Here is a 23,412-nt window from a genome sequence, read left to right as displayed (position 1 = left end):
CCCCTTAGTATGGAAGCCCAAAATGGCCAAAGGTTAATCTTTATGAAACGAGTTCCCAAGCGGGTCAACGTTTAATTAAAAAATGAAAACAAATGCAATATATTAATGAAAGTTATACTTGTGATCTAAAATATTTACGTGTGACAAATAGATTGCTAAGTGGGCCTCGGATTGCAGCAGACTTCTAAGATGGGTAATGGATATTATAAAATTCAGATAAACTTGAGCAACAAATGTAAGGCCCATATGGATCCTCGTCTTTGCCCAGATTAGTCCTGTATCAAACCTATACATGACTTTATGTAACCCATAGAGAAGCCCTTATAAGGCCAGTTTCCGGCTGAAAGAAACTCTTTGTGTAAAAGTTGATTTGTAATTTACTTCCATTTTGCATTTTAATAATAGCATTCAAAAATGTGTAAGGGTCCAGTTTAGTAGTTGAGCATGAGGACTCAAGTCCTGTCAACTTAAATGGCAAATAACCAAAGTCAGAAATGTTTAAAGAGCATCTAGCCTTCTTTTTTACCTGTTGTGTGCTGGATTTTGCAATGATTGGTCATCTTCAATCAGTTTTGTCAGAAATCCCAAGACTGAACTCTTAAAACCTCAGCATGGTGACACCAACAAAACACAACACAACACGTTTAATTAGGACAAAAACTATTAACTAATGCTGCTACTCCTTAGCAGCGTACATTTGTTTGTGTTCGTTGTTATTTTGGCACTGCAGTCTCAATGAGACGAACTGTGGCTTTAAAACGAAGGCGAAAGTGTAAGCAGACAACTCTCTTTGATTTTCAATTATCTTCGGCGAAATGTGCGTAAACGTCTTTAACGGTCAAACCCCGTTTATCAAGAGGAAGAATTTGCGTCTTGTGTTAAAGTTAAATACACTTTAAAATATGCATTAAAGTGTAATGATGATTACCAGAAGCCTTGCCAGGATTTTCCGGTAATCTGAGTGCTGTTACACAAGATAATACCCTCCCCTTTTTCCGTTTACAGCCGGAAGTGTCTTATTTTTCCTGTTTACATCCAGGAGCCTGCGAGCTAACAGTCAAAATAATTGGCTGCATGATTTCCAACAAAATGCCTGTCAGTTGATGAGTTTTTTTTTTTTTTTTTTTGTATTTATTGTTGCTTTTTGAGGGTAGGCATGGCTTCAGCTCACCGGTGTTGTCTCTGGTTACCCACACCGCTCCTTCTCCTGCTGCTGGTGCGGTGGCCCGGGCTGCTGGTGGCCGCAGATCAGGTCGCTTTGGTGGAGGTTTTTCTGGAGCAGCAGTCCGCTGCCAGCGCCCTTCTCCAGGGGGAGGTGATGGAGTCTAGCCGGGCCGACTGGAGCTCAGAGACCCGGGACGAAGAGCAGGAGGAGCTGGAGGGTAACCTGGTGTTGGTGAGACATCCTGATTATGTTTATGTAAATTTCGCCAGAATGACGGGAAAACTGAACCCTAATCCCTGACACATCCTTATGATCTGCACATACAGAAACATTCAGGTTAAAGTTGGTAGGGTGTATTAATGATTGGAGCTTTCTGTAAGTATCTTCTTCTTATTCTTTATCATATCTGTTTCTTCCACCTATGAAGTTGATAATATAATAAATGCGAATAAGCAAATCAGAATATCCAAAAGTAGTTCCAGTAATTCACTTAAAAAAGTGAAACTCATTTATCGACTCATTACACAGAGTGATGTATTTCAAGCGTTTATTTCTAAGTTTAATGATTAATGCATACGGCTCCAATAAATAAAAAAATAGGTTCTCAGAAAATTTGAATATTACGTAACATCAATAAAACAGCTAAGATGCTTCTGATGTCTCTTCTTTAGGAGTGACTTCAACACAAGGAATGTGACAGTTGTAGTACATACCCTTGATATGTCTCTGTGTGGTGGGCTATGAAGCTCTGACTTCAAAACTCTTAAATGGCCAGTTATCTCTGTTGCTTATGTAACATTTTTTATAACACTTTTTCCTTCCACTAAACTTTCCATAAGTAACCTTGGATCCAGCACTCTGTGAAGACCTAGCTTCTTAAGCAGTGACCTTTTGTGGTTTACCTTCCTTGTGGAGGGTGTCAGGAACTGTGCTGTCAAGCATTCATCACCATCATTAGGTAGCCGCTAACATGAGCATAACATGACATTTCTCTATAAAAAATATTTTTTTGTTGTTTTTTCATATTAAAATGTTAGAATTATATTGTAATGTTGAGGTACATCTAATTTACCACCTAATGGCACCACAATGTTAAATAATGTATTGTAATGTACAATGTATGTATATACACACCTGTATATTTTATGGTGCACTCAGGGAAAATAGAAGGGAAAACCCTATGTGGTAAGTCCTAAGAATGAAACAGTATCAAGGATAAACTTCACATTGCAGAAGGTTTTCCACATTTTTAAACTTTAATTAGCTTCTTTGTAAAAGTTTGTTATTTTCATTAAACTGCTACATGAATTAGTTATTTTTTTCTTGTAATTTAAAGCGACGGCTGTGTGTTGATGCAGGTTTTTAGCTTTGTTGCCTTGTGGTGCAAAGGTCCTGGGTTTGAATTCTGTCAGGGATCTTTCTGTGTGGAGTTTGAATGTTGTCTCAGAGCAAGCATTGGTTCTCTCTTGATACTCCGGCTTCCCCTCACTGTCCAAATACACTCCTGGTGGGCTCATCAGACACTTTAAATTACCTTTTGCTGTGAGTGTGTGTGTGTCTGTCCTGCCCTGTGAATCCCACCTCTTCCTCATTAACTGATGGAGATAGGCCCCAGCTCCTGTAGCCCTGCTGAGATTAGAGATGGAGATTAGAGATCAGGTGTAGGAGCTGGATAATTTCAGCAGTACTGAAATTTGTTTTAGCAGGACATATAGTCAAATTGTTTGGTGTCTGGTCTCCAGGTTCGAGATCACGAGGCACAACCGAGTGGAGGCAGAGATGAGGACAACACCCACCAGCAGGAGCCCTGGATCGGGGTGGTACCCGTGGAGATGGATGACAGCAAAACCTCCACTGGGAACCAGGAGTCATTTGCTGATGCAGTGGTTAATAGAGTAAGAAATTAATTCAAGTACAGCTTAGTTAGGATCTTTGCTTTATCAAGAGATACCGCTTATACTAATTAAAACAGTGGCCCTATAACTGAGCCCTGTGGGACCCCACAAGACAGAGGAACACAGGATGATTCTGAGTCTGAAATGTTGACACAGAAAGACGGCTAGTTTAAAGGAAGGCTGCTGAGGATTCAGCGAAGTTTTGGAGATCAAACACCAGCAAAGACTACAGGTCCTTCTCAAAATATTAGCATATTGTGATAAAGTTCATTATTTTCTATAATGTAATGATGAAAATTTAATATTCATATATTTTAGATTAATTGCACATTAACTGAAATATTTCAGGTCTTTTATTGTCTTAATACAGATGATTTTGGCATACAGCTCATGAAAACCCAAAATTCCTATCTCACAAAATTAGCATATTTCATCCGACCAATAAAAGAAAAGTGTTTTTAATACAAAAAACGTCAACCTTCAAATAATCATGTACAGTTATGCACTCAATACTTGGTCGGGAATCCTTTGGCAGAAATGACTGCTTCAATGCGGCGTGGCATGGAGGCAATCAGCCTGTGGCACTGCTGAGGTCTTATGGAGGCCCAGGATGCTTCGATAGCGGCCTTTAGCTCATCCAGAGTGTTGGGTCTTGAGTCTCTCAACGTTCTCTTCACAATATCCCACAGATTCTCTATGGGGTTCAGGTCAGGAGAGTTGGCAGGCCAATTGAGCACAGTGATACCATGGTCAGTAAACCATTTACCAGTGGTTTTGGCACTGTGAGCAGGTGCCAGGTCGTGCAGAAAAATGAAATCTTCATCTCCATAAAGCTTTTCAGCAGATGGAAGCATGAAGTGCTCCAAAATCTCCTGATAGCTAGCTGCATTGACCCTGCCCTTGATAAAACACAGTGGACCAACACCAGCAGCTGACACGGCACCCCAGACCATCACTGACTGTGGGTACTTGACACTGGACTTCTGGCATTTTGGCATTTCCTTCTCCCCAGTCTTCCTCCAGACTCTGGCACCTTGATTTCCGAATGACATGCAGAATTTGCTTTCATCCGAAAAAAGTACTTTGGACCACTGAGCAACAGTCCAGTGCTGCTTCTCTGTAGCCCAGGTCTGGGGAATGCGGCACCTGTAGCCCATTTCCTGCACACGCCTGTGCACGGTGGCTCTGGATGTTTCTACTCCAGACTCAGTCCACTGCTTCCGCAGGTCCCCCAAGGTCTGGAATCGGCCCTTCTCCACAATCTTCCTCAGGGTCCGGTCACCTCTTCTCGTTGTGCAGCGTTTTCTGCCACACTTTTTCCTTCCCACAGACTTCCCACTGAGGTGCCTTGATACAGCACTCTGGGAACAGCCTATTTGTTCAGAAATTTCTTTCTGAGTCTTACCCTCTTGCTTGAGGGTGTCAATAGTGGCCTTCTGGACAGCAGTCAGGTTGGCAGTCTTACCCATGATTGGGGTTTTGAGTGATGAACCAGGCTGGGAGTTTTAAAGGCCTCAGGAATCTTTTGCAGGTGTTTAGAGTTAACTCGTTGATTCAGATGATTAGGTTCATAGCTCGTTTAGAGACGCTTTTAATGATATGCTAATTTTGTGAGATAGGAATTTTGGGTTTTCATGAGCTGTATGCCAAAATCATCCGTATTAAGACAATAAAAGACCTGAAATATTTCAGTTAGTGTGCAATGAATCTAAAATATATGAATGTTAAATTTTCATCATGACATTATGGAAAATAATGAACTTTATCACAATATGCTAATATTTTGAGAAGGACCTGTATTATGATTATCTCATAGATGTTGCTTCACATTGAGGTTTAGATGATGTGCTAATTTTTTGGAATATGTGAAATGTAACTTTCTTTTTTTTGTGCACCAGATGAAGCGAGCTTTGGTCCTTGGAGCGTCAGCACTGATCATCCTGGCTCTCAACCAAAACACAATCAGCGAGGTAAAACCTCAGAAGCTCTCCACCATTATCATGACTTTAGTTTTATCTTCTTCTGATGTTCTTGTTCTCCAGTTGCTGCAGCTTTCGTAGTCCTCTACATTCTTTTTGGGTTTGTTAAATCTTAAACCTTTGTGTTGTAGATGGATTTGTCTCAGGTGCTGTCCAAGCCCATCATTGTGATCCAGACATCAGAGAACGTCACTAAGCTGATTGGAGCTCTGCTAAGGTACGCAAAAGTCACATTATTACAGACACAGCCCTGCATTTAGGAGGCTCCGGTCCTTTATATCCCATCCCCTTCATTCATCCACCCATTCATTCACACACTGACAGTGGTAAGCTACAATGTAGCCACAGCTGCCCTGGGGCAGACTGGCAGAGGTGGGGCTGCCATACAATCGGAGCCACCGGGCCTTCTAACCACCATCAAAAGGCAAAGCGGGTGAAGGGTCTTGTGATCTCAATGCATTCTGTCTCCATTCACACCTGTAGCTTGATTACAGCAGAATTTGTTATTATTATTATCATCATTATTATTATTATTGCAGGGGTCTTCGGGCGACAGCAAAAATCACATATGAGACGATTCTACAGGACAACTTGGTGAGCCTCAGTTTCTGGCTGACAGTGTGTTTCTCAGTTTCTGGCGCTCTCCAGTGGTGAGTGAACAGATGACAGGCTGAGCTGACTGAGCTCATGCTGCTGTGTGTTCGGGCAGGGAGCCACGCTCACCCTGTGGTCCAGCTGCGGCCGATCGAGAGGAGGTCTGTACGGAGAGTGGCAGGGGGTCATCTGTACGGGAGAGACCAACTCTCAGGTCCAGGTGGGGAGGTGTGACAAACAAGAACATTGTCTGCTTTCATTTCTACATCACTGTCTAACCTGAATGTCTGACAGTTGCTGTGTGAACTTGGGTAATTTTACTTGAAACTTGACTGAAGATTTGTTGGCTGTGATTAGAGAAGCGTTGTGCGAATGTTTCAGATGTTGCTATTCTTCTCTGCGGGTTTCCAGAAGTACCTGCAGCAGCTGTGGGACACCGTCCTCCTGGTGGCTCTGATCCTCTGCACAGGAGTCATCGTTCAGGCTCGCTGGCAGTTCCAGGACCACCAACTGAATGACAACTTAGAGGTACTCACATCTACTCTGGTTGGCAAAGATTTTAATTCCCTGGCTCACGGTTCTTCTGCCGTTTCACTGCACTCTGGGGTAAATTAGGCAGAACAAGTTTGTGTGAAGCTCAGAACGTAGCTAAGTCATTACATTTTTACACCCACCTTCACTGATGTTTTCCTTCAGCCGATTGATTCCTAATTAGCCGGGTTTTAATGTTGGAACCATTCCTGCAGTTCTGCTTAAAATAACAGATTTGTACGATATTTTGAAGATTGAAGCTGACTGGATGTGACAGAAATAAATAAATAAACCCTGGGAATGCATTACAAGTTTTCTCACTTCTGAAGCAGCAGCAGGTGTTTTAAAGGCACATCTGATTATTTCCCAGCGGTCACACTTTAAAAACAGAAATAAAATCATTTCAAAGTCAGGAACATTCATAGATTTTAATAAGAAAGCCCAAGAGAACAAATAACCAGAACATAAATGGTTGAAAGCCCTACAATATTATTTTAACTGGATTAGTTACTTCCTGTTTCTAGTGTAACCCATGTGACAGCCGCAGCTGAATCCCTTCTGACTCTCTGCTTCAGTGCTGCTGCTCACTGTGGTCTGCTCGGCAACTGCTGTTGTTCACTGAAACAACTTATACCTTCACACCTATCTCTGCATTCAATTTGTTACTCGATGGTCCATTGTGGGGTACTTGCAGAGTACTGATGAGGTGCATACTGGATATTTCCAGGGTTCCTACGGGAATCTGACTACATTGTGGCGTTTTCACCTGCTGCACCAGATGATTTTGATGGTGACGTTCTGCCTGTTTCATTTGAGCTGATAACTGCGATGATTTGTATGGATAAAAGGTTTGAGCACAAGGTTTTTCATCCAAACCTCTGAGGTTGTTGGTGCATCAGTATTATTTGGTTATGATAAAGCAGCAGTTTGGAAACTCTAAAAAGGTTTTGGTCTGTTGTCAGGTTTGATTCCTCTGTAATGTAATGTTTCAGTTTCTTATTCAAATGCAGACATATTGTAAAGATTTCATACGATATTAATTTTCCTGCAGCTTCTTCCCAAGCAGGATGTTCTGAAGAGAATGTCGTCGCTGAAAACCAAAACGTACCGTCAGCCCAAACCCTGGTGCGACCCGACCCAGCAGACTGAGACGGAGAACTGTGCAGTCTGTCTGGAGCCGTTCAACAACAACCAGGTGAGTTATCTCTATTAGTACGCTGCTTTCTTCAGCTTTACCTCTTCTTTACTTTCAACCCTGTGAAATACGTGACTCATATATTTTTTATGACCTCAGTGTCTGCGGGTGCTGCCGTGTCTTCACGAGTACCACAGGGAGTGCATCGACCCCTGGCTGTTGCTGCAGCACACCTGCCCTCTGTGCAAACGCAGCATCCTCAGTGAGTTCACGCCACCTCACACCTAATCACTGATCTGCTGCTTTGGCTAAAATGTTTCTGCTTTCTTCTCCTCTCAAACTTTCTCCAGGCAGCGTCCGCAGAGACAGTTAACAGTCGTTTCCCCTCCTGCAGACCTCATCCCAACTCTTCCTCCTTCCAGCTGTGGATTCTGGGAGCAGATCTTACCTTCAGGCAGCAGCCGATCAGCCTCATTCTCGCGGACACGCGCTGGTGGTATAAACTCAGTGTTATGAAGTAGTGTGATGGTACTGTTGTGCTCCTCCTGGGAGCGTCTGTTACTTTAAAAATGTGGAAGTACCTGTGAATATCTGCAGAAGTGATAATGTGAGGCGTTTCAGTGCAGATGGCTGAAACGTTTGAATGTGTAAAAAGTGACAACCTCTGTATTTATTAGCTTCGTGGACGGCTGCTTCACAGGCCTGCGTCGCTGTTCTCTTTAGCTCCTAAATGATGTCAATAACTGGGCCATCAGAGTTACTCCATTAGCTGCTGGGATTCTGTTGCTGTCACTTCGCCTTTATCTTTCTTTTATTAACAGGAAATCACTTCTCTACTTTGTTGTTGAAATTAGCAGTGGTTAAGCTACAGTTCTGGTCAGAACTTTACATACTCTGATTATAGGCAGTCTTTTTCCAGGGTGAACAGATTATTTAACTTAATGAAATTGACATAGGTTTAAAATTATACCTACACACTTAGATATATACATAACTCTCACATTAGCCGTCAACAAGCTTCCTACTTAAATCTGCTTGGATATTTGGCTCCTCTTATAAGAGTTTATTTTAATTGGTTGGTTTCCTGACCCGGCTTTTAAGCATAGTCCCTAAAATTTAAACCGGGTTTATTTTCATCTAGAAGTTTAATGTTAGCCTGATTAATTCAGCCCTGAACCAGTTCTGATGTGCATTTTGGGGTAAGTATTCTGTCAGAACACCTAATTATGTTCTAGGTTTCCAGGATTTGACCCCAATTGTCACACTCAGATGAAAAATTGATTGGGAGCCTCAGGAACAACCTAAGAACCACTAAGGCTCAAAGACAATGGTGTGTCAACCATGTAGCTAATTTTACACCACTTTGCACCTGAGAAATGAACAAAGACTGCAGGTTTTAAGGTTCAGAACATAATGTTTGAGGTACTTTGCCACAACAAGAAGTAGGATTGGAAGAGTCGTGGGAAGTTTCCAACCTAGGAAAACTGTACAAACTGTCAAGCATGGTGGTGGTAGCATCATGCTATGGTACCATTTTGCTATCAGTGGTACTCATGCATTTAATGAAATGATTAACTCCAAATCTTTCAAGTTCACCTCCAGTAAACAGATAGATGGTTCCAGCAGGACAATGATCTCAGCCACACATCAGAGCATCTTTCAGGATGGGAAAAGCAGGCTGACATCAAGCAAGGAATGGCCGACCCAAAGCCCTGACCGTAACCCACTAATAATATGTGGACTGTTGAAAAGTCTGGTCCAAGCCAGGAAACCAACCAAGTTACAAGAACTCTACTCTGAATTCTGCCAAGAAGACTGGTCAAATACCCAGAGTTCAACACGAAGCTTGTTGATGGCTCCAAAAACTGTGCGGACAAAGCGTGACTTGCTAAGAGACATTTATCTAGATATTAGCCGGGGTTTATGTACTATTTGATCCTTTCTGTACTGTATTATTTTGATCCTATTTGAATTAAGAGAAAATCCACAAAAAGTCTCAACTTAAGCACAAATTCTTATATTTAAAACCATTAAAGTTGTTTGCTGTATAATCATTTCACTCTGGAAAATAAGGTCCAAACAGGTCATTAAAAACACAGACATTTGTGCCAATCCGAAGCATGTTAACCTCTAGATGTACTTCTGTTGGTTAGCATGTTGCAGGAGGCGACTCTGCAGTGCTGTGCAAAAGTCTTGAGCCACTTCTCTCTTTTTTTTTTACGCGTTTTTGACTCCAATTCTTAAAGATTTTGTGTATTTTAAAGTTATTCTCCCAACTTTGGTTCCTTTTTTTTTTTAAATCTTATATTTTCTCCAGTTCAGTACCTTTTTAGAAGCAGTCTGGTAAGAAGACACCATCTGTTTCATCTTTCTGTGGTTAAATTTATGGAAAAATATTCAAGATAACAAGTTAACAGATAATAGGGGTTTAACACCAAGGAGAGACTATGAGCAGAAAACGTATCTCCACATGATATGCAGCATGCCTTTGCAATCTAGAAGAAGCTGAGCAATCGAAGGTTGAAAATAAAACCCATCTGACCCACCTACTTCCTTTATTCTATTTACAGCAGATAAAAGCTGTTGAAGACAAGATTGTACAACACAGTGGTGTCACTGTAATGGTTGGATGCTGCGTTTCAGTCTGTGGTGAAAAACCGATGACATGAAGAACAGAAAAATGTTGCCAGATTTTAATCTGCCTCGTGCTCCAATCTGAAAATGACCCAAAACAGACCAGCAGTGAAAGTTTGGGTAGGGAAAAACCTTACGGGTCTGTACCGGTCATGAACCGAACTGGTTTTACCCAGACACCAGTAACTTTAAAACCGGGTGAGATTATGTAAAGGAAATCAAACAAATACCAGATTTTCGAAATATTCAAGAATGATTCCTAAAAAACTGAAGAAAGCTGCACAAGAGACCTCCAGCTGCATTGGGGAAGAAAGGTCCGCTGTACATTTTTCTCTTCAGGCTGGAGACTTTTGCACAATACTGTAAACTTTAGGTTGACCAAGTTTGCACAGTGATGAGAAATTGGTCTCAAGAGCATTATGCACGCCCTCTGTTGGTGGCGTCTTGAAATGCAGATGTTTGACACCCTGTGACCAAATATCTACTTATTGCTCTTATTCATTCCAGGGAAGTTTGTGCTCTCTGAGCTTTGAACAAAGGAATGCAGATGCTTCCACATCTGTTCACCGCTTCCAGTCTTCCAGTTCATTAAGCTTGGTGGGATCAATGTTTTCATTTAATCTGGGTACTTACCAGGGTTTGTCAGATTCATCCAGTTTAGCAGGACTCTGACGCAGCTCCAGTCTCACTGATGACTCAAACATGAAGGATGTCAAAACCATTGTTTTATTTATTATCAGCTTGTTTTTGGGCAACTCCAAAATAGTAATAATTTGTTTTGTTACAAAATCTTCTGGCAGATAGATGGGCTCTACATAGAAAATAGTTTGTGCATGGCAACATGAAGCAGGATCTTATTCCTGCCTGTGCTTCCAGTGCGACCCTCATGGAGCACATTCCTTTTGTCTGTGAGCAGAAGTGGTGGAGGCTCCTAGATGTAATCTGCTGACCAGGTTCTCGTGTTCAGGGAGAACAGCAGGAGCAGCTCCACCTGCTGCTCATGTCCACATTCGATCGTTTGGATGGCGAATGTTCTTCCAGAAAGCTGCTGTCCCTTCAAAATCCCCTAATGTCTGTTTGTTTACATCTTTGGATTGTAATAATAAACCGATTTGTTACTTGGCAAAAATAAAAGTCTAATTGTTTATCATTTTAAGGAACCATGAAAGAAAATCACTCAGTTTTCAGTGCTGAACTAAGTCAGGTGGCTCTGGTCTCAAATAATTCAACAAGCTGCTCGGCGGCTTTAGGCAACACAAAGCAAAAATGTTAAAGATGGTTTGAAAACAAGAGAAACTTTTTCAGAACTACCAAAAACCTAGGGGGATATCCACAGCTTCTTCAGGGCTGATCGCCACCAGTATCAAACCAAAACACGATCAGTCGGACCTCCTCTGGCTCTCCGTCTTCCCACCAGTACCTTCACTCAGGTCAGGAGGGAATCATGCCTTTGTTCCTCTTCCGGTCTGCCATGGTGCGCCGGTTGTGGTTGCTCACACGGCTCTTGTTGGCCTCCTTTTTGCGTCGGTCCAGGAACGTCTCCGCAGTTTGTCCTCGGCCTTTGGGTCGACCCACCACGTTACTGGGGCGCTCGGTGTGAACGCTGGAAGATAAAGGATGGGTGGAGACATGGGTGTTTATCTTTGGGTCTCAACCCGTCACTAAGATCTGCAGGCTGTAACCACACTGAGCCCAGAACCAAAAAGGTTTCCTTTCTACAGGAAACCATCCTGGATGAACTGAAAGATTTACCTTTTCTTCTGCTGCACGGCAGCTCGTTTAGCTTCTGCCCTCTCCCTCAGCAGAGCCGGGTCCTGCACGAAATGGTCCCGGTTTACATGGTTCTGAAACACAAAGATACAACAGATGATACAACTATTAGTCTGCTACGGATCAGTTGGCCTTTCAACAAACTAGTATCTCCATTTCCTTCCTTTCCTGCTACTTTTGTAAACAACCCATTTCATACCAATGTATTTAAAAGTTAATCAGTTTATTTTTCTTTAATTATTTCATGAATTATGGAGGGAAATCATCAAAAATGCTCAAATCAGTAATATTTTTGAAAACTCTGTAGTACACTTCATTTACATTTGGTTTTTAATCTGATTTCCATTTAAGGCAATTACCTCTTCTGATTCTGACCCATCATCAACCAACCAACTCTTGGACCTCCCACTGGCAGGTCATATTTATAAGCATATTTCCTTACAGAAGATGATTAGGAGAACGGAAAATGGCTTTCTGCAGGTAGGAACTGACGCATGGTTGGTGGGGGCTCCGCTTCATACCCATTAGAGCCAGGCACAAAACAAGACTGCAGGAAGGGAAAAATAACTAGCAGTAGGAATGGACGATTATCGTTTCGTTTATGGTCATCATGGGAAAAACACTGTGATAAGAACTGTGATTTAAAACTATAAACTAGTTTCTGGCCATTGACAGAAAGGTTGGGATAATACATTTTGCTGTTTATAAACAGCTGGTTCCACGACAGCATGAATAAATATAAATATCACCAAAAAAGATGTCGCAACCCCCTGCAATCAAGTTGTGAGGATAGCAGCACTCACTCTCCTGCGAGTAGCAGCCATAACATTCCTACTACGTATCCAGCTATAGTAAATAAAGTTCTGGCACCCTCGGACCCCGCCCCTTTCTAGCAGCAAAAGTCAACGCCGCACCAGATGACAGGTTTTGACCCGGCTTTGCTGTCAGAGGGGAAATGCTCCCCCTGGCTGTACAAGACTGATCTTGGTAAGTATGTAAATACAGAAAAACAGATAAAAATAGATCGGGTCAGAGGTCATCGCACAGCTTTAAAGATGGATGAAAACGGGATTAGTGGCTTCAGTACCTGTGAAACGTCTTCGTCTTCATCTTCTTCCTGTTCCTCATGCTCTACTTTGGTTCCTTTTCTAAGTACCTGTGGGACTGTGAAAGGCCTGCAGGAAAAGAGTAATCAATAAATATGTCCTTATTTTTGTGTCATGATGTTAAAGTTCCAGCCAGAAATGAATATACACTCAACATGAGCGTTAATGTCACGGTAATATTAGGCTCTTTTTTTCATAGAGGGGATGATTAGACTACTTAAAACTGCAATAAGTTGAAAAGCATACATTTGGTTTGAATTTATTATGAATGTTCTCTAATCCACAAAAGGTCAAAATTATATGAACTAACTTAAAGTTATTCACACAGCTCTAGTGATGTTTGATCAAATTTCCCTTAGTAAGTTACACAAAAAATTAAACAACAAGCTTCTAGCAGAAAACTCTGGCTGGATATTTGACTACGACCAACTGGTAGAGTTTATTTAAACTGGTTTGTTGTCAGGCACAGGCCTGGCTTTTAGGCATTATCCTCAAATGTTCAAGAGTGCTGAGGTCAGAGCTTTGGGAAGCTCAGATCAAGCTCTGATAATAATGTCAGTTTTTAAATTACCAGGACTGAGAGGGTAAAGATTGAGGCGCACAACCTCCAAGACCAACATAGTAGCAATCCACACGAGCAGGACAAATAACTTCTGGAGAAAAGGTTTTATGGCCAGACGAGACACAGACTGACCACAATAACAAACCCAAAAACAATGTGCCAACTGTCAGGCATAGTGGTGATAGCATGATGCTGTGGGACATTTTTACTGGTGCATTGCTCAACCTGGATGGAATAAAGGAGGATGACTACGTCTAAATTATTCAGCTTCACCTTAAATCAATGGCTAGATTGTTGAAACTTGGGGCATTTGGTTCTTCCAACAGGACGATGATCCTAAAAGGTCCATCAAGGCCGTCTTTGGAATAGATAAACTGAGCAAGTATTTAAACTTTGACCCCGATCTCAACCCCTTTAAAGGTTTCGGCTATGTTTACAAGCCATATCTGTGCCAGGCAGGAAAGGAACAAGATGAATTGAACTCCACCAATTATGCCAAGAAGATGGGTCAGATATCCAGCCAGAATGATCAGAAGCTTGTTTATGGTTACAGAAGGTGTGGATTCAAGGTTCAATTTGTTGAGGGACGTTTATCTAAATATTGTTTAAATGTAGCAGTAAAAGCCCAAAATGAACATGACATTCATTCCCAGGATGAGTGGATGCTTATACCAACATACCTTCTGTTGAGTAAACTGTCTCCATCCAGGTCGTTGGCTCCAACCTGGTTCATGTCGTAGGTGTCGTCGTACTCATCGTCATAATCGTCCAGGTCGTAGGCGTCGCCCGCGGGGTCTCCCGGTTCAACGACGACTTCATCCACCACGGTTTCATAAGCCTGATAACGAGCTCGCTGCTCTGCTATGTGCTGCTTGTCGTTCAGCATCTCTCGAGTGTCCTCGCCTTTCCTGCGTGATGAGCGAAGCAGAGAAAGACCCCGGCTGGTTTCAAGGACCATCTGCGCTCCACAGATTAAAGAGCAACATCAAGCAAACTTTCTCTACCTTCTGCCCTTCCAGATGCGGGACATATCCACCCGTTCCCTACGGAAGACGTCAAACTCGTCATCATCGAACACGTTGGATCGGTTGTTCAGAACAGCTGGAAGCTCCTCTTTCACCGGTCTGTGAATGCAGGAGAGCTTAACAGGCGTATATTAAACTTCAATCGCACAAAAATGATACGCACTAAGGTGTTCTGCATGCTTAGTTTTCTGCAAAAGTACTGGAGTGTGCTACCTTGGCATGGCTCGGTCCAGTTTTTCCAGGTCAGGGGCCAAGCGGTCCTCCAGGATGTTGTTGATGACCAGCTCAGAGTTGTAGTTGTATTCCTGCAGGCATGCCAACAGGAAGCCTTCACCCAGGTCAGGAAGCAGGTCCCCGATGCAGGACAGGAGAGACTCGAGCTCCGGCCCACTCACAGGACACACGGCACCCTGAAAACCCAAATGTGCTCTTACTTTATTATTCTTTATGGGAGGCACTTAAAGAACACTAGAACCAACAACCTCACAATTTTATATTAGGTTTTTGCTTTTTTGTCACAAATGTTTCAGATCATGGGATTTTAATAGACAAACCCGTGTAAGTTTTAAAATGTCATTTTTAGAGGACAAAAAGCAAACAAGAAATTTGTAAGAGGTTAAACACTTTACCACGGCACTGCGTGTGATCTGATTTATCACAAAGTGGTCTATATTTGGCCCTCTGCATCATTAAGAGGAAGGAAAATGATGCAAGACTTTTCAAATGTTTGTACCATTAAAAATCTGAAAGGTATGGCATGCATTTTACTTCAGCATCATGGGTAAGATTATAAACATCATAAGCTTTGAAAGCCTCACAAAGCTGCAGAGACACAGCAGAAGGGCTTAGATCAAAGCATATTCATCTGTTAGAGTGGCCTAGTCAAAGTACAAGACTTGAGAATTGCTGTTCCCGGACACTCTCCATCAAACTCAATTTTACAAAGACGGGGAAAGAATTTCACTCTCTAGATGTGCAACGCTGTTAGAAACAAACCCCACAGATCCACTCCACACTTTTCAGATTTGTATTTATAAATACATTTGAAAACCAGTTTCCTTTCCCTTCAGCTTCACAAATATGCAACACTTGATGTTAATCTATTCCCATAAAATCCAAACCTTGAAGTTTGTGCTTGTAGCATGAAAATGCAAGGCACTGTATTTGGTTCTGTTTTAAAATGTCAATCACAAATTCAATCCAATTCTAAATACTTTATTAATCCCAAAGGAAAATTCAAAAAAACACCAGACACTGAGATGTCACCATGCAGCACTTGTAAGAAATCAAAGAGCTCACATTGTTTCCTCTCTGTGGGTCGTTTATCGTTGCCTCAGCCCCCCTCGGCTTATCTCCCACCTCTCCCCTCGACTCTTTGACCTCCTGAGGCCCAAAGCTGTCTGAAGAGGCAGCTGTACCACCTGCTGCTCCCTGATTGGTTGAAAACGAGGAAGCTCCATTATTCTGAATGTGGCAATGTGGTCTTCGACGACCCGTGCTGTCCCAGGCACTTTCAACCCCCTGGAGCAAATAAGACGTCCTTGTCTCATCACTGAGGGGGAGTGGGCAGTTAAAGAAGAAAAGAAACGGGCTCCAGGAGCATTTTAAGTTAAGCTGAAGCTTAATCCAACACATTAATATATAATCTTAAAATAACCTCAAACTCTTACGCATATATTGAACTAAGCATAATATGTAGGTCCTGTTTGCAGCTAAACTGGAGCTGCTGCCTTGAAGCAAGAAAAGATACATGACAGGTAGAGCTTGTTGTAGGAGGCTGATGTCGTCTGCGATGGGAAACTGCTCGTCGTAGTCAACTAAAAACCTGAAAAGCACAAGAATTAAGTTAAAGTTTACGGACCCCCAACCACCAGTGAGTTGTTTAATATAAAGTAATGCAGATTTCAGCTGCCCTTTAGGGTCTTATTGAGCTAATGAAAATAAAATGGTGGCTTGCAATAACATTACTTTATTTCCTTTTGGCTTGTAAAGTTGACTAACAGTTCATATTTAGGTACAAAATTTGCAGCGAACCTGTGATTCTTCTTGTTACAGACGTTACATTCAACTCTGACGTCCCAAAAAACCGGAGAATCATAAAGAGAAACGTGTCCAAACTTTCTAGGTGTGCTTCAGTGCTTATTCTGAATGTTAAGCCAGAAACTGTAACATCGATTTAACAAAAAAAAAAAAAGAATTTTCATATCAAACATAAATCTGCTTTTCACTTCAGCCTGTATAACATACATTTGATAAAATCCGGAGTTTTAAAACACAAAATACCCCAAGATGGCCTTCGTTTTGTGCCTACACGTACACCACAGATAGCCATTCAAACAGTAGTAAATATAATAAGAGATAAGTGAGATTATAAATATGGTTCTCACCTTTTCTCTGGTAAAAAAGATGTGAAATACTGCAGGAGTTCCTCCGCAAATGTTTGCTTGTTTTCTCGGCTGAAGAAAAAAAAAAGACCAAGCATAATCAAAGTGTGTAATGTATTTTTGGGGATCCAGCTGAGCTGCATATTGAGTGTGGTGGGCTCACCCCTCCAGGATGGGCTGCAGGCAGGTGTGGTGCAGCAACAGGTGAGTTGTCTCCACCATCTTCCGACAAGAGTGACTCAGCCTCTTCCACAGGTCTTCCTGCAGACTACAGCAGAGCTCATTACTGATCAGAACATGGCACTTTTTCCTATTTTTTCACATAATAAAATGGTGGATTCTTGCCTTTTATCAAAGTTTCTCTTCCTGATGGCTTTCTCCAACTCGGGCACGGCAACCTCATAGAACGACGGCAGTCTGACAGCAGAGAAAAGAAAAGACATGGTTATTTTATGCCGACGCGTCTCACTGTGAGCAGCGACGCTGCTGGCCGGCCGGCCGACTTACCTGCCGAGGAAACCGTGGGAGTGGAAGCTGGAGCAGGCAGCAGGGAAGATGTCCAGGAAGGCGTGGATGGTGGTGGTAGAGTCGCACAGGTACAAAATTACATCTCCAAGTTCCTACGGTGGAAAACAAAACAAAAACAAACAGATCATTAATGGCAGTAATCACATCACATCAAATGATGTTTAGGCCATTTCTGCGTAGATTTGTTAGTTAGATTCGCTTATAAGACGAAAACAAGATAATATCATGTCCTTTAATTATACCATAATAAATCAATATAAACATGTTTTATTTAGAAGGATGAGTGTAAATATGTGATTATTTTAAATTGAAGATGTTTAAAGAACAAACATCATATTATAGAAACAGAAGACATTAAATCCTTGATAAGTATAAAATAATAAAAATAGTCTTTCTTGAAGAGGCTTGTCCTCTTCAGGTTGGAGAGGAGTTCCTGCCTCAAGTGGAGGAGTTTAAGTATCTCGGGGTCTTGTTCACGAGTGAGGGAAGAATGGAGCGGGAGATCGACAGACGGATCGGTGCAGCTGCCACAGTAATGGGGGCGCTGTGCCGGTCCATTGTGGTGAAGAGAGAGCTGAGCCCAAAAGCAAAGCTCTCAATTTACCGGTCGGTCTACGTTCCTACCCTCACCTATGGTCATGAACTTTGGGTCATGACTGAAAGAACGAGATCCCGGATACAAGCGGCTGAAATGAGCTTCCTCCGTAGGGTGGCCGGGCACTCCCTGATAGGGTGAGGAGCTCGGCCATCCGGGAGGGGCTCGGAGTAGAGCCGCTGCTCCTCCACTTCGAGAGGAGCCAGTTGAGGTGGCTCGGGCATCTATACCGGATGCCTCCTGGACGCCTTCCTCAGGAGGTGTTCCAGGCACGTCCCACCGGGAGGAGGCCCAGGGGACGGCCCAGGACACGCTGGAGGGACTATGTCTCTCGGCTGGCCTGGGAACGCCTTGGGCTCCCCCCGGAGGAGCTGGAGGAGGTGTCTGGGGAGAGGGACGTCTGGGTGTCTCTGCTGAGTCTGCTGCCCCCGCGACCCGGTCCCAGATAAAGCGGAAGATGACGAGACGATAGTCTTTCCATTGAAAGAAAAAAAGCATCATCATCACCAAATGTGGACCATGCCGTGCTGTCTGGGACTGCACCATCAAGAGCTGTAAACAGAATATGGCTCGTTTTTGACAAACAGACCTTTAAACGAGACAAAATAAAAGGATGGAGTGAGCACTCTTCCTTTCCTGAGGATGCTCTATGCGGGAAAAGTCGCTGAGCTTTGTAACAATAAACGAGTGAAGAGATTTTCTCCTCACCACCGCCAGTAGTCTCTCCGCTCCAAACATTTTATGCGCCAGGATTATAAACCTACTGGAAGCTCGGAGTGATATGGAAGATCAACCAAAGACTGACAGACGGGGACTCAACCCAATTTCTTCCACAACTATGATGGATAGCTCCGGCAGTAGATCAGCAGCCAGACCACTGAGGCGACAGCAGGTTTTGTTTTTAAAGCCTGAAGTTAATCAGATAAGAACATTTGTTTTGAGTATTTAATTTTTTCTGTTTTATGTGCCAAAACAAATCATTTGCTGACTCCTTCACGTGACTCCTTAATGTACCTACTTCACATTATTAAATAAATCAGAAATCTCTCTCTGAAAACGTTCCTCCTGCTGCTTTTACCCACAATAATTAGCTTAAGCTGACACTGTTTTTCCCCCTCAGTGTGCATCTGACTGACCTCCAGGTTCATGCTCATGGCAGTGGGCTGTTTCTCTGCAGTCAGCTTCATTGGCTCCATAGCCGTGGCCCCTTCACATTGAAGACCACACTTGTCGAGGATTGTGTGAAACACCTGAGGTTTATAACAATAGTTACTGACCTAAAAATAACAAATGCAAAAACTCAACAAGCTTTATCAGGGATGATTATAAATCTCACTTGTAACACTGTGGGGAGTGTCTCATCCAGGTCGTTGTAGTAGGCTGGCTGCTGAGTAAAAATGTTCTCTGAAAGGAGGTCATAACAGCAGTCAACTAAAAACTGGTACATTTCTGAAATAAGCATCAAAGGAGACATTCTCAGTCAGCTCACCTATCATTTTATGAAGCAGCTGGGTGTTGCCCTTTCCGAAGAGCACACACAAATCCAGAATTTTTGGAATGTCGAACAAGAAGTTGTCGTAGATAATCTCGCCAAACACAGCTGGGGTGAAGAAGTGTTCCTGTAGCAGGAGGGGGGGGTACATTTTATAATAAATCATCACTTAAATGTAACGTTACAAGTACCTTATTCCCTCTGTCAGACCTTGGATTCTTTGTGCGTGGCCATTCGAAGGAAGGTCAAGAAAACTGCCTTGTGAACGGCACGCTGCACATCAGCCACCGCTGGCGACAGAGGCAGTGTGGCAACATCAAGGCCACGTGGAGCGTGGTGGAGGTACGAGTCAAGACACTTCTGCAGGGACTCATCAAACACCACCTGGAAGAAAAGACAGATCAGCTACTCTGCATTCAACCATCCCCATGATTCTGAAGCTGTAGCAGTACCTACCTGACACCAGAACTTGTCGTGAGGCAGCGCGAGCAGCCATTCTAGATCCTCTGCTATGAATCTGGCATGTTCCAAGAACTCCTCCACCTCAGCGGGAGAGCCATCTTCTGGGGGAGGTTTATAAGGCACGAAACAGCGCTCCTCCTTTCTGTCAGGGTGCTGGTGGAAAACACAAAAACAAATATGTGATGTCAAACAAAATGTCAAAAATGCTGTTGGGGTCACATGTTGGCCTAGAAAGATGAAACAGAACTGACCAGTGCAGGCAGAATGCGTTCCTTTCCTAAAGGGCCAGACTCTGTCACCTGTTGCTGATCCAGCGGCACAACAGCACAGGCCATGACTGATCCTCAAACGTTTACTCTGATCTGAAAAAAATTGGGAAAAACAATCAGGTATTTTTTTTGTGTGTTTAAAAGTCTTAGGGTCTATTTGAGAGGCTCCAATTAAGCTAAAGTTCCGATAACTTGGTCTGATTGTGAATTACCTTCTTTGCAATAAATGAGAGGGAGATGCTTACATCATCACACAAGTTACAGCTTTTCTCTGGCCAGCATTTTGAATGTTTTTTCTATTTGGGTTCTTTGTTTTGCGCCCTTCTCAAGACTCATTGAAGCACATGTTCTATCTTAATTAGTAGAGATCTGATAGAAAATCTCAACCTGCAGCAGGGCAACCATGGCAACTGTGTGCTGGATAAACTACTCTGTCCCACAACAAATTGCTTTACTGATGGTCCGAGCAGAGGTCTGCAACCTGCGGCTCCAGGGCCACACATGGCCTTTAGTAACTTTGGCCAAAAATGATAAAACATTGAGCAATGTTTTAAAATGTAAAAGGCAATTAATAAAAAATTCAAGCTTTAGCAGTTTTTCCTCAACTTTTTCATGCAAAACATGCATAACATTTCCACGAAGGACACTAACAGTGTAGGAGAAATATATATAGGTTGCAAACTAGGTGCTTTGACGTCATTTTCTATAACAAATGAATTTCCCACTGAAGAAAATGTATTAAACTTCAAAACCAAAAATAAAATTCTTTAATTCAAAAATCTAAACAAAATTTCCTATAGTAGGAATGATAAAAACAAGCTATTTAATTTGGAAGAGTCATATGGGTTTTTCAATGTAAACAAATTTAGTTTTAGCTGGACCGAAGGCAGAATGTGTGATGAGTCTGCATGCAGACAGCAGGTGGATCGGCTGGTACACTGGTGTCGTCAGAACTACCTTGAACTCAACCCACTCAAGACTGTGGAAATGGTGGTGGACTTTCAGAGAACACCATCCTCATACACCCCCCTCAACAACACTGTATCGGCCGTGGACCACTTCAGGTTCTTAGGAACCACCATCTCTGAGGACCTGAGATGGTCTTCACACATAGATACTGTTTGAAGGAAGGCCCAGCAGAGACTATACTTCCTGAGGCAACTCAAGAAGTTCAACCTTCCACAGGAGCTGCTGGTCATCTTCTACACTGCCATCATTCAGTCTGTCCTGTCTTCATCCATCTCAGTGTGGTTCATCCACAAAACAGGACAGGTCCAGACTGCAACGAATAATCAGGTCTGCAGAGAGAATAATCAGGGCTGACCTTCCCTCCATCCAGGACTTATACAGGTCAAGGGTCAGGAAAAGAGCTGCTAAAATCTCTGCCGACCCCACACACCCTGCACATAAACTGTTTAGAGTTTTACCTTCAGGTGGCGCTACAGAGCACTGTTTACTAAAACCAGCCGCCAAAGAGACAGTTTCTTCCCCCAGGCTGTTTCTCTGATGAACATTTAATAGAATACAAAACAACAGCATACAGATGTTGCAAATGCACCTTTTTTATTTGATATTTGTATATTGTATATATGTATTTAAGGACATAAAGATATATGCAGAATATATCTTATAACACAAAAAAAAACAACCCAGAGAGCAAAGTGTACCGGAGTCAAATTCCTTGTTTGTTGTATGTACGAACTTGGCAATAAAGCTGATTCTGAAATAGCTCCTAGGGTTGTAAACGTCACAGATTCCTGGATTAGAAAACAAATAAAGGGAGCCCGAGATATTGGGTCGCCTATGACTCAGGTAAATACCAAGTAGGTCCAAACGTCTTCCCGGTTATTAAACTGTTTGTCATGTAAACAAACATTTGTAAAACTCTCGAAATGACTAAACATCCCACGTAATAATTAAAACTATGTTTAGGAAATGAAGCTCCTACATTAGGTGAGCTGATGGTAACAAGCATTAAAGGTCGGAAACCTGTAAAATATTAAGTTAAAATGCTGCTTAAAGTGACGTTGACTCAAACACGGACCTGTTAATGATTAAATGTCACAGTCCCGACATTTAGTTACCTGAGTCCATCTAAAACCTGCTGCTTTTAAAGTTTCGGTCACCTGAACAATAGCAGCTGCTAATGAATGAAGAAACGTTTTAATCGGCCGGTTACCTTACCGCCGTCTGGCCGTGACTCGGCGGAAATAACTGTCCGGAACCGAAGCTAAATTAGGCCACTCACATCCGAACACGACGCTTCGTGATTCCTTCAAGCCATCTCATTAAACTCCACACAGTTTTCACCCGTTTCTCTTTCCAAACGTATCTGAGCTGGCCAGGAACTGACGTCATCTGTTTTTCTTTGGTGTGATGCACAACAGTTGTCCGATGATGCCTTGACCACCCCCTGGTGGCCAAGAATAGAACAACTGTTGTGTCTGCGTTGTGTAAAACTGGCCCTGCTAAAAACAGCTTTGACAGATTAAGATTTTATTGGATTTATTAATTTTTGGGGTTGTTTACAACATTTGTATAACAAATATAAACAAACATAAATTAAGTTTAAAAGTGATTTACATAAATTAATTACCTAAATGTGATAAGAAGGTTATTTTAGTCTTTTAAGTCAACAAAAGAAATTTCTAGATGAAGTATGAGTCTTACACTATTTCTTACCGGTTATCATTTTAGGGAATAGTCAGGCAATGTCCAGGAAGTGGAAGATCTTACAAAAGGACAGCAAACATATATGTGTATAATTTGGCTATTAAGGGTTTTACCAAGACCTTTTCATTCTCTTCTGTTTATCTGAGAGTATGGGGTATAAGGTCTAAGAAGGGAAACCCTGCATTACTCTAGCTTGTCAAAGGGGATCCCAAGGCATTCCTACACCAGAATGGCTATATGATCTCTGTAGCAAATCCTCCATGATGTAGGACTTCTCAGCCTTTTTGTCAAAGCTTACTCTAGGACAAATCACTTGAACTCCAGTCTTGAATGACTGGTCTCCTGCAACTTTTTAATATGTTTCTGCTTCAGCACACCTGAAAATCTCTTGGTCCTTAGCAGGGCTCTGTAGAACTTTATAACATGCTGAGGAGGTGTGTTGGACCAACAAGGCACCTAAAATGTGAAACCAATCTTATCCACCTCCGCAAAGCTCTGAAAATCAGCCAGTCCTCTTTCTCTCTACTATGAGAGAGGGCTGACTGACAGTCACACACACCCACCAGGTCACATCTGCATGTGTGCAGTTAACAACAGTCACCCCACTGTTGAC

At 42.4% G+C, this 23,412-nt stretch overlaps 3 protein-coding genes across 7 annotated transcripts in view; 1 reads left to right on the top strand and 2 right to left on the bottom strand.

The window, feature by feature from the left end:
* Positions 1 to 1,307, bottom strand: part of LOC124878549 (SEC14-like protein 2) — a 34,169-nt gene extending 32,862 nt beyond the window's left edge. The window contains exon 1 of the mRNA XM_047382547.1: positions 1,172 to 1,307. The gene's annotated coding sequence lies outside the window, so the exon portion shown is untranslated. The remainder of the gene's footprint in view (positions 1 to 1,171) is intronic.
* rnf215 (ring finger protein 215) lies at positions 8 to 11,083 on the top strand. Of its 3 annotated transcripts, none has more exons than XM_047382550.1 (12): positions 8 to 32; positions 1,155 to 1,396; positions 2,908 to 3,060; positions 4,959 to 5,030; positions 5,171 to 5,256; positions 5,579 to 5,633; positions 5,749 to 5,853; positions 6,045 to 6,161; positions 7,216 to 7,359; positions 7,459 to 7,561; positions 7,650 to 7,795; positions 10,850 to 11,083. In XM_047382550.1, exons 1-11 carry the CDS (start codon positions 23 to 25, stop codon positions 7,670 to 7,672), a joined length of 1,110 nt encoding a protein of 369 aa, XP_047238506.1. In that variant the 5' UTR covers positions 8 to 22; the 3' UTR covers positions 7,673 to 7,795; positions 10,850 to 11,083. The 3 variants fall into 3 exon arrangements, with proteins under 3 accessions (XP_047238506.1, XP_047238505.1, XP_047238507.1); XM_047382549.1 differs by having other exon boundaries at positions 10,810 to 11,083; XM_047382551.1 differs by lacking the exon at positions 8 to 32 and adding an exon at positions 811 to 952 and having other exon boundaries at positions 10,810 to 11,083.
* ascc2 (activating signal cointegrator 1 complex subunit 2) lies at positions 10,646 to 22,508 on the bottom strand. 3 transcript variants are annotated; one of them, XM_047382542.1, is made up of 19 exons: positions 22,375 to 22,508; positions 20,109 to 20,219; positions 19,852 to 20,010; positions 19,606 to 19,779; positions 19,393 to 19,522; positions 19,240 to 19,307; positions 19,040 to 19,153; positions 17,288 to 17,400; positions 17,126 to 17,197; positions 16,944 to 17,048; positions 16,784 to 16,852; positions 16,147 to 16,221; positions 15,696 to 15,948; positions 14,610 to 14,806; positions 14,376 to 14,495; positions 14,052 to 14,279; positions 12,791 to 12,878; positions 11,686 to 11,777; positions 10,646 to 11,536 (listed from the first exon to the last, which is right to left on the bottom strand). In XM_047382542.1, the coding sequence occupies exons 2-19, from the start codon at positions 20,190 to 20,192 to the stop codon at positions 11,365 to 11,367; spliced, it is 2,313 nt and encodes a 770-aa protein (XP_047238498.1). In that variant the 5' UTR covers positions 20,193 to 20,219; positions 22,375 to 22,508; the 3' UTR covers positions 10,646 to 11,364. The 3 variants fall into 3 exon arrangements, with proteins under 3 accessions (XP_047238498.1, XP_047238497.1, XP_047238501.1); XM_047382541.1 differs by having other exon boundaries at positions 22,306 to 22,462; XM_047382545.1 differs by having other exon boundaries at positions 22,311 to 22,460.
* Between the last annotated feature and the right edge of the window lie 904 nt (positions 22,509 to 23,412).

This window comes from Girardinichthys multiradiatus, chromosome 12 (assembly GCF_021462225.1).
Source record: "Girardinichthys multiradiatus isolate DD_20200921_A chromosome 12, DD_fGirMul_XY1, whole genome shotgun sequence".
In the NCBI taxonomy this organism is placed as follows: domain Eukaryota; kingdom Metazoa; phylum Chordata; class Actinopteri; order Cyprinodontiformes; family Goodeidae; genus Girardinichthys; species Girardinichthys multiradiatus.
Note: the sequence above shows the minus strand (reverse complement) of the source record. Positions and strands in the feature narration are given on the sequence as shown.